Consider the following 15,606-nt stretch of genomic DNA (forward strand, 5'->3'; position numbering starts at 1 on the left):
ACCCATTCTCTACCCCTGTTCTTCTGCCAGGCCCGCAGCCTGGGCCCTGCAGTCATGGCAGGAGGACTGCAGCCCCGTCTCTACCAGAAGCAAACCATTTGCTCCTGCTGCTCCTCAGCAGCCCGCGCTACATTCAACACGGATGTACAGATCAAGAATACGCAAGCCCTAGGATTTCTGCCTTTTATACCTAAAACACCTACACCTCTGATCTGCCCAATCTAATAGAAAGGATTATCTTGTAAGGAGGTGGAAGAAGAGAAAGGCTGGGTTTATTCAAATTCAAGCTCCCCTGTGTGTTCTAAGACAGGTGAGCACCAGAGGTCAGGGTAAGCCCAAATGCAGTGGACACTCTGCTGATCCTCAGCCCGCTGATGGGGCTGATGGAGGATGGGGGAAATGAAATGGCTGGCTAGGCACAAGGCACCAGGAGCCCACAAGACTAGTCCCTTCTCTCCTACAGCTTTGAGCCCAAAGGCTCCACAAGCCCAAGACCTAAGCCCCGCTTCCTTACTACAGAAAGTGAACACTATGAGTACTAAATTAACATTTTTCACTTACTCCTCCAGTCAAGTGGGAGCTGATTGGACCCACTGGCCCCTGCTGGGCACAAGGGGAAATCAGACACTACCCATATAAAACTCAACTCCTCACGGCCTCCTACAAGTCCTGCAGCACAGATCATTCAATCACATTTAACCCAGTGGCTCCTGAATGCAACTGGCTACAGAACCGCAGAATATCCTTCTCTGACCCCACCCCCACTCTGTTTCTGGTGTAGGGAATTGAATCCAGGCCTTTGCACATGTAGACAAGCATTCTACCACTGAGCTACATCCCCAGAATTTTATTACCTTTTATTTTGAGATGGGGGTCTTGCTAAGTTGTTGAGGCTGGCCTCAAACTTGTGATCCTCCTGTTTTGCAGCTGCCTCCCCCCCCACCAAGTAGCTGGAATTACAGGTGTGTGCTATTGCACTGGCTCCTCCTCCTTTTCTGTAAGACCAATGTACTCCAGAACTGGTGCTCATTGGAATCACTAGTGTGGAGAACTTATTAAATATTGGGGTTCCAGCACCAAGGTGGGGCCAGGGCATCTGTAGTCTTAACAACATCCCCAGTGATCCTGCTGTCACTCATGAATGCATTTGGGAACTCTTGGTCTGGTGGCCTTGACTTTCTAAAGCAAGGGGAAACTGCACCAGGAGCCACTCACCAGGTGGCGCTGCAGGACAATGCAAGATGGGCGGGAGCTGCCCAGTTCCGCCAGGTATTGATTGACAGGAAGGGGCTGACTGGAGGACAGGGCACTGACAATTCAGCACAAGGCTATTGGGGTTGGGGCAGGAATGGTCTTTGGAACCAAAATGCTCTCAATATTGTTCACTGCTGGCATGAGGAAGTTCATTCAGTCATTCTTAGTAATCCTGACCAATGTGAGATTAACAAGAACCCTCAAGGCTCACGTGGAATTTAGCATCAGTCTTTTCAAAGATAAATATTCTCAGATATCCTTCCTGTCTGTCTATTCATCCATCTATTTACCTATTTATTTTGGTACCAGGGATTGAACCCAGAGGGGCTTAATCACTGAACCATATTCCCAACTCTATTTTTTTTTCAATTTTGAGACAGGGTCTAGCTAACTTGCTTTAGGGCCTTGCTAAGTTGCTGAGGCTGGCTTTGAACTTGTGATCCTCCTACCTTAGCCTCCCAAGTCATTGGGATTACAGGGATGTGCCACCACACCTGGCTCAGATATCCTTTCTCATAAAATCAGGTCACTATTGTTAGGGTTAGTAATAAGGCTGAAACTATTTAAAAAACCCATTCCCTAAGAAAAAGAGCCTAACAATAGTGATGGTCTCCAGAAAGCCTGTTTTGTCCTCAGTCACCACTCTGTGCTGCCAATGTCCCACTTGAATGCCAGGGCCAGAGAGAGCATCAACCAACTGTGGTCCAGAGGACACAGAGACAAGGACGGCCCAGAACAAGAAAAACATGTAGATGGGGAGGGCGGGAGCAAAATGATTTATGGTGATTCATGGACATCTGGCTGCTCAAGTCAGAAACCTAGAAGGTATTCCAAGTTCAAATCCTCCTCCACTCTCTTCAGTCTTGACTATCACTTTTCTCCATTTCTGGGGCCACCTCTCTCCAGGCCACCACCTTTCTTCCTGGACCCTTTGAAGAGTCACTATCCCCTGGTCTGCTGGTGGCCAGTCCCACCCCAATTTGACATATCCTTCTGCCTAAGCTACAGTGACTTCCCAACACTCTTAGACTGAAGATCTAAGTCCTGAGCTCCATCTCCAGGAGCCTGGACAGTCCAGCTCTGCTGTGGCCCAGCTGCAAACCTGGCACACCAGCACGAGCCTGGCTAAACTTCTCCACACCTCTCAGAATACACTTGCTCCAGACCTGTGCATGCCCAGAGGCTGACTCTGCCAGGCACGGCTCTCCTCTCCTACTGCCCCTTCCCAGCCTAGTTCTCTCCCAGGCCTGGGCTTCCTCAGGCGTTGCTCTTCATCTATCATCCCCAACGCCTGGCACAGTCCTGCCACATAGTAGATACTCAGTAATGCTTGCAGCCATGTGAGACTATGGCTTTTGGATAGGATTTGTGTTTGTGAGATTAAGGATAAGAACACTTTCATCTCTATTCCTCTCCAGCCTCTAGAAGGCCAGCCTCCTTCCCATTTTTCTTCCCTGGAAGGAAATTCCCCCTCTCATGGCAGAACCCCGCAATGGCTGTGTTTCTTTTTTTTGGGTACCAGGGATTGAACTCAGGGCACTCAACCACTAAGTCACATTCCCAGCCCTATTTTGTATTTTATTTAGAGATAAGCTCTCACTGAATTGCTTAGAGCCTCGCTCTTGCTGAGGCTGGCTTTGAACTCTAGATCCTGTCTCAGCCTCCAGAGGCCGGGATTACATGCGTGTGCCACTGCATCTGGCACGGCTATGATTTTTGAAGACAGCAAGGATAGGTTACCCTCAAGGAGACAGAGGCTAGGCAGCCCTTTCTCCTGACATCTGGACAGTCACCTAAGGACTCACCTTGCATCAAGGATAGTACGAGTGAAGTAACGGAGATACTTGAATATGGACATTGAATCTTGCAATTTCAGGATCTCCTCTTCCTTGTATTTAAAAAGTGCCAGGGCAAAACGGAAAATAACCTGTGGAAGGAAAGGACAGGAAAATCTGTAAATGGAGACACCCTGGCTCTAGGCACACTCCTGACACTGGGAGTTGGGGGTTACAGGCATCCCCAGGGTCTTGCAGGTGCCCTGTCCTGGGGTAGACACTTACAGGGGTGATTTCTACTGAATGGGCAAGGACCTTTCTTATAGAAAAATAAACTCTTTGGTGGTTTTCAACAAATCAGCTTCTCCCTTTGAAATAACTAGACTTTTGTGGAATCCTTTTGGCTAACACTGGAACTAGAAATCAATTTTTTTTTTTTTTTTTGGTACTAGAGATTGAACCCAGGGGTGCTTAAGCACTGAGCCACATCCTCAGTCTTTTAAAAATTTTCAGACAGAGTCTCGCTAAGTTGCTTAGGACCTTGCTTAGTTGCTGAGACTGGCCTCAAACTTGCAATCCTCCTGCCTCAGCCTCCCAAGTCACTGGGATTACAGGTGTGTACCTCCACACCCAGTCCAGAAATGAATTGGGGTGGGTACTGGAGATTGAACTCAGGGGCACTCAGCCATGAGCCACATCCCCAGCCCTATTTTGTATTTTATTTAGAGACAGGGTCTCACTGAGTTGGCTTAGCGCCTTGATGTTGCTGAGCCTGGCTCTGAACTTGTGATCCTCCTGCTTCAGCCTCCTGAGCATCTGGGATTACAGACATACTTGACCACAGCTAGTGAAATGAATTTTAAATAAAAAACGAGATCACAATTTCTTGATTCTGAGTCTTAGAAAGCTTCTACCTTCAAAGACAGTTCCCATCTCAGCTAGTGAATGCGGACCTGAATTGCTGATTTTTAAATATAGTGAAAGAAAAGCAATTTTTGTTACTGATTTGTTTGAGGGTATTGTGTTTGAAGCTAGGGGGAATGGATTGCTGGGATCTTGGAAGTCTGAGCAGCTTTGGAACAAATAGCTTTTTCCGTATCTAAGAGCCTTGTATGGTCTGCACCAACCTGCACTTTCTCATATTTAAAGAGCAATATTTACAGAATTCAAGTAAGTCATCTTTCTCTTCACAACCCTACCTATGGCCCAAGAGGAACTGTTTATGCCTTAGTGGAGAAACCTTTTCAACAATGGCAGACTCGATTGGAAAATTGGTAGTATATTATGTTGGACACTAAATTGAGGGTGGGGTAATAACACACACTCAAACTTTGCTGTGGGAGTATAAACTGGTGAGGCCCCTCTGTGGAGCAATCACCACCTACACAACAGATGGACTACCCACAGGCTGGCACTTCTCCCTCTAGGGCTAAACCTACAGATGTATTTGCACATGTGTAGAAAGAAAAAGTGTCAAGAGAGTCCTGCAGCACAGTTTGAAGTGGCTAGAGAATAGAAAAAACCTAAGTGTCCATCATCAGTGACTGTTATATACATTTCTGGCTCATCTGTACAAGGAAATACTACACAGAGTTATAAAAAAAATATGAGTCAGATCTGTATATCCTGATAGGTATCTCTAAGATACAGTGACTAAAAAATATTTTAGAGATACATAAAATACGCTGAGAAGGATGTATAATAAATTGAGAAGAACAACTAGGAGACGAAGGAGGAGGGAGATCTTTCCACTGCATACCCTTAGTTATATGACTTAAGTGTAATATGTAAATGTACTACTTATTCAAAAACTGATTTTAGAACACACAACAGACTAGGTGGGAGGCTTGTGGACATGAAGGTTCTGAAGTTGGCTCCCCTGAGCTTGTCCCCTTGATCCTCTGCTTATTAGATCTCTGGGCCTCCATCTCATCCACATAACGGAGAGACCATCACCAACCATCGTTTGAAGGGCAGTGAGGTTCAGACCATGAACCATCAAAACTCCCAGCCAAGCACAGGGATTGGTGCAGACTCTTTTTGTTGTTGTTGTTTCTGTTGTTTTTAAAGTGCTGGGGGTTGAACCCAAGGCCTCATACATGCTAGGCAAGTGCTCTACCACTGAGCCACACTCCAGACCCAGACTGTTTGTGATGGACAAGCAAATGATTCCTGTTTCCCAAGCTCTCCGGTGGCATGCCACACTGAGATCACTCTAGTGCCATGGTAACCTCATGAGTTCCAGGAGAACCAGCCACTCACCACCACTAACACACACATTAAGCATGTTTTTGAGAATAGCTGAGCTGAGCAAACCCACCTTTGGTCCCTCATAAAGAAAAGAGTCCCATATTTTAAAAAGGATGTCACTAACAACACTGTCCACAAAAACCACCAGAAACCAGTTGAATGTGATGAGGGTGTAGTCAACTTTGTACTGCTCAAAGTAGGCATGTAATCGAGGCAGCTTCTCACTCATGAGGTCTCTGAACACCCGCTGATCCACCTGGAAAGGAAACAAAGAAGAGAAATGTCATGTGTCTGCCACAGCACTGGGCAAGAAAAAGAAAAGAAAAGAAAAGAAAAACACAACAGGCATCAAGCATCTGAAGCTTTAAGCAGGACAGCAGTACAGCTGCATCTGCACTCAAGGTCCATCCCCCAAGCTGCAACAGGGAAGCTGCACAGGAGGAAGCCGAGCTGGAGGTCTTGACACAGATCAAAGTCCCAGAGGAGGGCAGTGGGACAGAGAGGGAGATTCACAACTATGTGAAGGTAAAATCTACGGAACCTATAGAATACCCTGGCTTCTGACCCAAGGTATGGAGAGGACAGAGGTGTGTTGCCCTGAGGTCAGAACACAGAATAAGGGCCAGGCTGGGGAGACTGCACATGCTGATGCCCCAGGGCACATCAATCAGGAGACGTCAGACTGAGGCTCCATAGGAGGCTGAGACTGGAGGGAGAAGCCGCCCACCACAGAGGAGAGGTAGAACTTGGAGAATAAGGGGAAGGGGAGCAAAAGCAAACCAGAAAGACACCATGGGCCAAGCAGACTCTCCAGGATGAAGGCGAAGGTGACGGAATACCCTCGGTATTCCATGAAATGTCTGAGTATACAGTGACCATGGTGTAGGACATTCTGTGGTGGACTGCTAACAGGGTATCAACTCGATAGCCATTTTGGAGAGAAGTTTGGCAGCATCCAGAAATCAGGAAGATGCTCACATCCTATAGCCAATCCACTCCTAGGAGTATAAAGAACTAGCAAAACATTCAACAGCACATCAGTCAAGTTAGGACAAAAGGTATGATAATTTGGGGGATTACTGTAATTAAAAAAAAAACAAACTAGAAACAATCTGGACAAATGCTAAAATAACATTTTAAGAATGTTATTTTTTAGGACAATCCAAAACTTAAAAGGTCAATTGTTTCTCCTTGTTAGAAGTTTTGTTTTTCTTTGAATAGAAGCACTGACAAACAAAAATGTTTTGTTTTGTTTTGTTTTTTTTAATTCTTAAAGCATAGTTAAATAGGTTTAAGTAGGCACTGCTGGTTGAAATTTAATTTAAAAATTTAAAATTTAGTAAAGTAACTCATATAACTAAAAACTTTTTTTCACAAAAATGATTCTGAAAAGTTGTAAATGCACCCAAAAAGAACAACAAAAATATAGGAATTCAGAGTTGGAAAGGTACCTTTTTGACCAAGGTGCTTTCTTACTAAAGCAAGGAAAAAATTTTAAAGATATAAATTGGATGAATTATAATTAATTTTCTTGAACACTTAAAAAACAAAAGTGCCTAAGAAGCTGTGAAACCCTCCCAGTATGCAAAAGGTTACTGACTTCTCGCCTCAACCGCATCTGCTTGCCCTGGGAAAACTCAGAGAAGTGGACAAAACTCCTTCCATGGGGTGGAGTTGGGACCACACACTAGTGAAGATACTTTTCTGCTTGTGTTTATTCCATCCCTTGATGTTCAAGCAACTACAGCACATTTGTCCACACTTTAAGGCCCTGGCAATGGGGACCAGCTGTTCCCTTGAAGGAGCTGTAAAATGACAAGGGAGGTAGACAGATGACCATGAGACCAAGTGATGACACCAGAATTCATTGTGCCTGGCCGGGGCTGCTGCAGACATCAGCAAGGACATGGAGAAGGCCTCGAAGTGGGAGATCCATGTACACTTCTCTTCTCCCAACTGGGTGACAGACTGCCTCACTTATGGCTGCGGGTGGCTGGCAGAGGGCTGGGCGCAGAGCAGGCTGCCAGGGAACGCTTGTCCAGGCCTCTGCTTTAGCACCTCCCCCACTAAGCACTGGAGGACATGGAATGACTGTGTCATTCATCTCTGTGTCCTCAGTGCCTAGTGAGGTCCTGGCACACAACATGCCCCTCGAGGACGGCAAGCACGGAAAGCTGGCAAGCAGCTGGCTGCAGTGGCAGTGGGCAGGGGGCTCGGTAATGCTTTCTGGCAGGGAGGCAGCTGGACAGTGATTCCTAAAGCACAGTGCTGAAGGCTGGCGGCACACACAAAGCTCTCCCCACTTTAAGAGAAGCCTCACATGAAGCCCACCCTTAGCCGAGAGAATGATTAAACACATTATACACATCTGCCTGGTGGAATATCATCAGCACCAACATGAGGGTTGGAAAGTACACAATGATGCAGGAAAATGCTCATGCCATAATGTGAACTGGCTGGGCTACACCTTGCTCTCAATTTGAATATTCAACTATTGTTGGTGGGGAGCAAAAGGAAATATATCAAAGCTAACTGTGGACCCCAGTGAATTATAACAGGTGGCTTTCATTTTCTTCTTAATATCTTTCTGTATTGCCTAACTTCTCTTTATAATCATCTATTACTTGTATAGCCAAAGGAAAAAAAATCTCCTTAGAATTCACATTTATGAATGTGATGCATATTTTATCTAAAATTCACACAATTAAAATAGGTCTTCCCCTTTTGCCTACAATAACAATATTAATAATTTTTACTGTGTTTTTACAATATACTGAGCATTACAATAAACTTTTTAAATACATCACTTGAAATCCACCTGAAACTATCTATGAGAAGGTATTACCTTCCTCTCACAGAGGGGGAAACTGAGGCACTGGGTTGCTAAGTGATGTGGTCAAGCTCCACAGCTCACAGGAGGGGGGTCTGACGCTGACCTGTGACTCCTCCCAGCCTACACTCCTAACCAATGTGCTTGACCACACTTTGGTGGAGTAGGAGAGATTAATGTTTCATTTTTCTTATTCTTGAACACCAAATAACTTGTGACCTTAAATTTGAGCCTTTATCTTTTGGGCTAGGGATGTGGCTCAGTGGTGGAGCCTGGCACCCATGAGGCCCTGAGTTTGATTCCCAGCACAACAACAACAACAACAACAAAAAAACCCCAAAAACTATTTGCCTTCAGTTGTTATGAATATATAACATTTTATTGACCTCTTCATCCCACCTGACTGTGACTCCTACCTCTTCCCATTGCTGTTCACGTCCTCGTTTACAAACTCAAGCGACAGAAGCAAAGCTCTTAGTTAATTAGCAAGTGAAGTGATCACAGGGAGACCAGGTGAGCTTTCCTTGGGGTTCATCGATGACATCCATCGATGACCTGGAGGAGGCAGCTGTGGGAAAACTCATCCCCCAGGAATGCCAGAGCCCAGCATCTCTCACCATTCTACAGGATGCTGTAGGAGGCAGTGGGCAGAGGTGGGTAAACTGAGGCCCAGAGTCTCAAGGGCTGAGTCCAAATCCCAGATGGGTCCTTACAACAGTACCTTGGGAAAGTTGCTCAGTATCTTTGATCCTGTTTCCCCTGAGTCAAATGAGAATAATGAGGCTCTACCTGGTGGGACCTGAAGTATAACTACTGGTACAAGACCGGGGCTCACAAAATGCCAGTCAAATTGTACCTGGTCAAATAGTAGCTCCTGTAAAGTTCAGACATTTATTCTGTGGGATACTGGGCATCCTTAAATGACAGACCATGGCTCTGAAGGTGCCCTGACTAGCTGGAAGACCATCAGGTAAGCAAGGACAATCCAGTTAGATACCAGCTGTCACAGCTAGGCCAGGAAAGTGGGAACCAAAGTGAGGCTCTGATGGCAGCCTTAGGAAAGCAGGAGAGCGTTGGGGAGGAGATGGTGTGTGTGCTGGGGCTCAGCAGGAGCTTTCAAGGGAGTGAGCAAAGAGCAGTGTTCTAGGAAGAGGAATCATGTATAAAAAGCACACAGAGGGCAGGGCCAGACCACAGAGCAAGTGTCCTATCATTACAGGGCACACGGCCTCCAGCAGCTCAGTGGACAGGTGGGGGCTGGAGCATGGAAGGAGGGTCCTGGTCTTACAAAGGAATCTGGGCTGGACCCTGAGAGGACGAGGGCCCCAAGGGGGGAAAGATGAAACTCAATCTGTGGGAAAAGCTAAAGGCAAAAAGGCAGGAGGCAGAGGAGGCAATTGCAGGTTGTAGGAGAGAGGATGCAACCTGCCAGTGGAGAGGGGGAAGAAAGGGGGACAAATGTGACCTGCCAGGCAGGAGGTGGGAATAGAAATGGCGACCAAAGGGTTACAGGAAGCAGGATGACTCATTTCTGGTTTGGAAAACTAGAAAGATGGGTAGTAACTAGAGGCAATATTGAAGATCTCCCTCCAAAGGTAAAAACACAAATATAAAGCAAAACTCTATCAGGGTCCAACCAGGAAAATAAAAATCTAAGTATTTGTAACAGGGAGAATTTTATCCCAGGAGCTGGTCACATCAGTCACAGAAAAGCTGAGGCTAAGTGGCTAACAGTGAAGTAGCCCAGAGGTCAGCAAGAGCAGGAACATCCTCGGGCTAGAGCAATAGAGGGATCAGGTAAGGTCACCGCTCTGCATGGAGGACCCACCAGATGGAGCTGGGGCCAGAGGAGAAAAAGTTACACAGAGAGGCAGTCCTCATGACACGGAGGAGAAATCCCTTCCACAGCCCTCCTGCCAGCCTCCGGTTTCCCACCAGCGCCTCTTGCCTGCCTGTGGGGCCAGCCCCGCAACACCCTAGAGAAGGCTGAGGAGAGCCTCGGTGAGCAGGCAGACCAGGCTGGGCACACACTTGAGAGGAGCCACGAAACAAAGCAGGTACAGACATGGATGCAGTTGTGGTCAAGAGACATGAGCTAAAGGTGAGCCACAAGTGAAGGGCGGGGGAAGAGGTTCCCTGAGCCACAACGTAGGACATTGCCCAGGTAGAGACAGGCCCATGACACCCTAGCCTGGCCCCTGATATCAGAATCCAGGTGTGAGGGCCTGAAATGTGCTGGTCCCTGCTGCTGCCATCGCTACACTCATTTCCAGAAGCCAGCAAGTGAGCACGGCAGGTTGGCTTGAGCTTCCCTACTGGTATAGGATCACAATGTCATCTGAGATTCTTCCTCCTGATCCTCCTTCCTTCTCCTAGGTGGGAGGTTCTCCCAGCTTTCCTTCGCACTTCTCCTTGTCCTTCACAGGTCTTGCCCCACAGAAGCTTCTGCATGTCTAATCCTGCCTCGGCACCTGCATCTCAGAGGACCTGAGCTAACACACTGGGCTCCTCCAACACCTGATCATGACTTGGCTTGCTGGGTAGACCTGTGCCCAGGGGAGAGAGCACATCAGGCCTGCAGGATGACTCAGTTTCTCTGTCAACTTCCAGTGAGCTAAATGAGCCAGCCCAGCCCCACTCAAGATCACTCAGTCCAGGCTCTGAGATGTGACCTGCCATCTTCAGGGATCAGTCGCTGAGGTCATGTATGCAAAGCTCCCCACCTTGGGTGTTTAACTCCAGTCAACTATAATTCTGCAAGTTGGTGGCTGAAGCACAGTATTTTTAAAAGTACCTGGGATCCTAACAGAGTCTTTGTGTAATAGTCTCGAGGCATGAAAACTTCCACAATGGTAACCAGACACCAGAAAGCATCTTCTTGTTCCAGGTACAGGAGGGCCACTGCCACCAACCTACAAGCAAACAGGGAGTGAGATCAATGCCAGGCCCTGTGCCACAGTCTTCACAGAGATGTCTGCTGAAGTCATTTGCCTCTCATGGCTACAACTATTTCTAGTTCTCCAATAAAAGAACAATAAGTAAGTGTTCCTGAGATGCGAGGCAGTTCCTAAGATTTGAGAGGCAAGGCTATGTTCCCCTCATCCTTTCATTTAGTTTCTGTTCAAAGGTGAAATTGTTTCCTAATAACTGACTAGCCTCATTTAAGGAAATAAATATTTTCATTGTAAGAAAATATTTTGCTAACACAGCTAATTCTTTGAGTCTATTGTCCAAGAAGTTCCAAGTAATCCTTTTATGCAATTAAAAAAAGATCTGAATGTAAGTAGCAAAGAGTACACAATGCTTTAAAAACTTTCCTGATTCCACTCATCTTGCTTCCACTCTGGAGGAATAAGGGGGCAGACAAAGGAACCCCAGTGAGGGGGATTCTAAGGGAACTGCAATCAAGGCTGCAGATGGGTGGGAGGGGACACCATATGTACCAACTTCTGTTTTTCATAATGGAAGCCTGGATTGAGCTGTTTATACCTTATCACTTTCTGGTAATTGTAGGTCTGGCTCCAGGTGGGCATTTGGGGCAGAGGCAAGAGAAAAGCCCCTCTCTACTTAGATGAAATCCAAGAATCTCTGCCTATGGCAGATGTGCATCACTCACAGGAAAAACCTTGAAGCCCTTTCTCAAAATTTGTTTTTTTTCCTGCAGAGTGTGGAGGCGCACACCTGTAATCCCAGTAACCTGGAAGGCTAAGGCAGGAGGATTCCAAGTTCAAAGCCAGCCTCAGCAACTTAAGTGAGGCCCTAAGCAACTTAGTGAGAACCTGCCTCAAAATAAAAAATAAAAACAAAAGGTTGGGAATGTGGCTCAGTGGTTAAGTTCCTCTGGTTCAATCCCTAGTACCACCCCGTCCCCAATTGTTGTTCCTTTTCCCCTTAGATAAAATTTTTAAAAAATCATCTCAAATTAAAAGAAAAAATAAAGACCTGGGCTAGATGAGAAGGGGGATGCCTCCCTTTCTCATGAAGGAGATGGAGAGAGGAAAGGTGACAACTGGGAGACGGAGGAAGATAAAAATAGTTCGCAAAAGCACAGAAACCAAACCCACAGGATCTGAGGATGCAAGGATGCCAGCACAGGGGGTAAAGAGTCTGAAATCAGAACATTCAAATCAACTGATGCTAGAGATGATAGGTTTGAATTATCTAGAAGAAACTAAAGTTTTCCTACTGAAGGTCAGTACTCAGAAGGCATGACATGTATCAAGCATTTTGAAGATAAAACCCCAATGAAACAGAGGTTAAATTCAGAGGTTCTAACAGGGAGGTGCACAGAGAAGGCTTTGATTACCTGGAAACACCACTTATATATAGAAAAGTCAATAACAATACTAGATACTAGATAACAATGCTAGATAACAATGCTACATAGGCATACTTAAGTTCTCACTGGGATTCCTTGGTTTCAGAGGCTTTTGGCTTCCAGGAAGTTTTAGACTGAGTATTAAGTAAACAATGTGCATTGTGGTTTTAAGTAAAACAAGATTGTTTTATTAGTACTGGGCTTCATTTAAGACTTCACCAAGTAGGGGTCCAATTTAAAAATCTTTTCTGCAATATTCTCCCACAGTCTATATAAATGAGGGATCAAGAGTATTCAGGGCTGGGGATATAGCTCAGTTGATAGAGTGCTTGCCTTATAAGCACAAGGCCCTGGGTTCAAATCCCCAGCACCACAAAAAAAAAAAAAAAAAAAAAAAAAAAAAAGTATTCACTCCATGCATTATCAACTAATGAAACTGAATTCTTCTGATCAAAACCCAAGTGTGAAGAGACCAAGAAGGAAGAACAAGACCCCAAGCTGTTTCAAGTGAATTTGGTTTTCATGTTTTTTGTTTGTTTGTTTGGTGGTAAGGACTGAACCTGAGTCTCATGCATACTAAACATGGGCTCTACCACTGAGGTACATCCCCAGCCCCAACTGGAGGTCAGCAACATCAGGAGTCAAAAGGTCTCTGAAGCCAGAGTAAATGCCGGCATTCAAAACTCAAGCTCATGCACTTGGCTTACAGAAAAATTCCTCAAGTACGCACAGAGAGCACCTTCAATCTTACTTTATCTTCCCAAGGAGCTTGGTTAGTTCTATCACTACCCAGACAGGAATATAAACACAACTGCAATGACAGCAGGAAGCAGAAGCAGCAGAAAGGGTATCAGTCAGGTGAGGTCAGAAGCACAGTAAGAAGCAGTCCCAAGCACCCAACCTTCAAAGCTAGGAGGAGCTTTGTGGAGAGCAGACCTCTGTATCTCTCAAGGCCTTGTCCTAGCCCAGCACAGCTTGGGAAGAGAAGCCTGGATCACTAAGACAAGGCGAGAAGTTTTCCATATCCTCCACTTACGGAAGCAGGGAAGTAAGCAAGACCTGTAGAGAGATTCTAGACTAAAAGAAAGCAAGTCTAGGTCCTTCGTGAGCTGAATTTCAATCTGCTGAAAAATCTGGAGCAATTTCTTAATTCACAAGGATCCTGTATAAATAAGAGTGACCATGGGTTTTTACTCCGTGCATTATCAATCAATGAAATCAAACTCTTATGATCAAAACTCCAAGTGTGAAGAGACCAACACCAACAAGGAAGAAAAAAATGAGATTCCAGGCTGTTTCAAGTGCATTTGATGTTCATGTTCTCCCCCACCCACCCTTTTTTTCAGTGCCGAGGACTGAACCTGGGCCTCCTGCAGACTAAGCATGGCCTCTACCACTGGGCTACATCCCTACCGCCAACTTTTTTCTTTTATTTTTTTCAGTACTGGAGATTGAATCCAGGGCAGTCTAACACTAGGCTACATCCCCAGACCTTTTTATTTTGAGACAAGGTCTTGTTAAGTTGCTAAACCTGGCCTCAAACTTGTGATTCTCCTGCCTCGGCCTTCTTAGTGGTTGAAACTACAGGCATCCTCCACCATGCCCAGGTACCAACTTTTATATTCTTTCTGGAAGTATGTTTATTTCCCTCAGTTATTCAAAGAACTAGGGATATTGTATCATAAAACTAGCTTGCTGCAATTATCTTTTCCCCTTAAAATACTGGCTTTTCTTGGCCAACCAGGAGGTAGGGAGCTTCCAGGCAGTGCCTGGTGCCAAGAAGTTCTCTAAATGGCAAACAGGAACTTTCTCTGGCTGACACTCACCTGTTTAGACCTTGGCAGTAGCCAATATCTGGATTCCGCCAGGAGAAGGCAAGCAGGACGTTCCGCAGCTTCTGTATGCCTTCGGAGGTGGGGCAGGAGTAATGTTTGTTGTTGGGCAGAGTTCGCAGCAGGTCCAGCTCTATCTGCTTGGAGGCTGGGTTCTGTTTCTCCAGTGCTTTTTGAAGCAAGGTCTGGAAGTAGCCTGGCTCTGCACTGTCCTTGAACTTCCTTGTGTGAAGGTCCACACACCACTTCCACACCTTGGAACGGTGCTCGTGGGGAATGCCTGCACGGATCAGGTTTTTTAATTCTGGAGAGCACATCATCTCTCTGTTCATTGTGCTTGCAAAATAGTTTTCCCACTTGACCCCAGTGGAAACCTCCTGGTTTTCTGTGAGGTAGAGAGTCTTCAGGTCTAATGCTCGGACCTTGGCCACCAACTTCTCTTCCTCATCATCATCAGGGACAGTCCTGAACCCATAAATATCATATTCGCTGTTGAAAAAAAAAGGGGGGGGAAATGAAAGTGATATGGTCCTGCCAAAAGGCCAATGAAAGAGAATAGAGAACCTAGAAACCAATCCATATATACATAGGACTTTGATACGGGACCAGGCATTTCAAACCAGTGAGCAAATAATAAGCATGTTGATAAATAAGGCTAGGACAACAGGCTGTCTATATGGAAAAAATTATGCCAAATGGAAGCAAGACTTCACCTGGGGCTAAGCTGGGAGAAGAGAGAAGCAGCGAGGAGACTGTGGTAAGTGTGGCTCAACACACTGCTGCCCCTGAGTGGCAGAGGGTGACAACAGGAGAGGAGGGTGGACCAAGTGAATCTGCAGATTTCTCTGAGCTCGAACATTTAATGAGTTCCATTTTTCAAAAAATTGGTTATATGGGTTCTTAATCTAAGATCCATCATGAACTTCCAGATTCTGTGATTTCCAAAAAGAATGTGCAAAATTATGTGTGTGTGTGTGTGTGTGTGTCTAAGTGCATCTTGGGTGTAAGTGAGTTCATGACTTGTATCAGATCCTTAATTTGGTGGATCCTGGACCAAAACCTTTTCCTGGGTTGGGGCAGCTCAGTGGCGGAGCACTTGCCTAGCACATGTGAGGTTTTGGATTCGATCCCCAGCACCACATAAAAATAACTAAACAAAATAAAGGTATTGTGTCCATCTACAACTTAAAAAAAAAAGGTTTCCCTTACAAAGTCTAGCCGCCCCCTACCCCGACCCTAACAGGCCCTCTTTGTTCTTAAATTGCCAGCGGGTACAACTGTTTCAGGAGAGGGTTCCTAACAGAAACCTGGCCCTTCCCAAAGTGAGTGTGACTTTGACATGGTTCA

The 15,606-nt window shown here is 45.8% G+C and overlaps 1 protein-coding gene and 1 non-coding gene across 4 annotated transcripts in view; both read right to left on the reverse strand.

The window, feature by feature from the left end:
* The window catches only part of Tbc1d2b (TBC1 domain family member 2B), a 74,539-nt gene that overhangs the window by 5,981 nt on the left and 52,952 nt on the right, over window positions 1–15,606 (reverse strand). For all 3 annotated transcript variants that reach the window (XM_047538568.1, XM_047538569.1, XM_047538570.1), the window contains 4 exons: window positions 14,254–14,748; window positions 10,904–11,021; window positions 5,350–5,535; window positions 3,060–3,181 (listed from right to left, as the gene is read on the reverse strand). In XM_047538568.1, the coding sequence (XP_047394524.1) occupies window positions 3,060–3,181; window positions 5,350–5,535; window positions 10,904–11,021; window positions 14,254–14,748 (921 nt within the window). The remainder of the gene's footprint in view (window positions 1–3,059; window positions 3,182–5,349; window positions 5,536–10,903; window positions 11,022–14,253; window positions 14,749–15,606) is intronic.
* Trnaa-agc (transfer RNA alanine (anticodon AGC)) lies at window positions 5,094–5,165 on the reverse strand. The gene has a single exon. It is a non-coding gene; the product is annotated as a tRNA-Ala (tRNA).

The sequence above is a fragment of the Sciurus carolinensis genome, chromosome 2, assembly GCF_902686445.1.
Source record: "Sciurus carolinensis chromosome 2, mSciCar1.2, whole genome shotgun sequence".
Taxonomy (NCBI): Eukaryota; Metazoa; Chordata; class Mammalia; order Rodentia; family Sciuridae; genus Sciurus; species Sciurus carolinensis.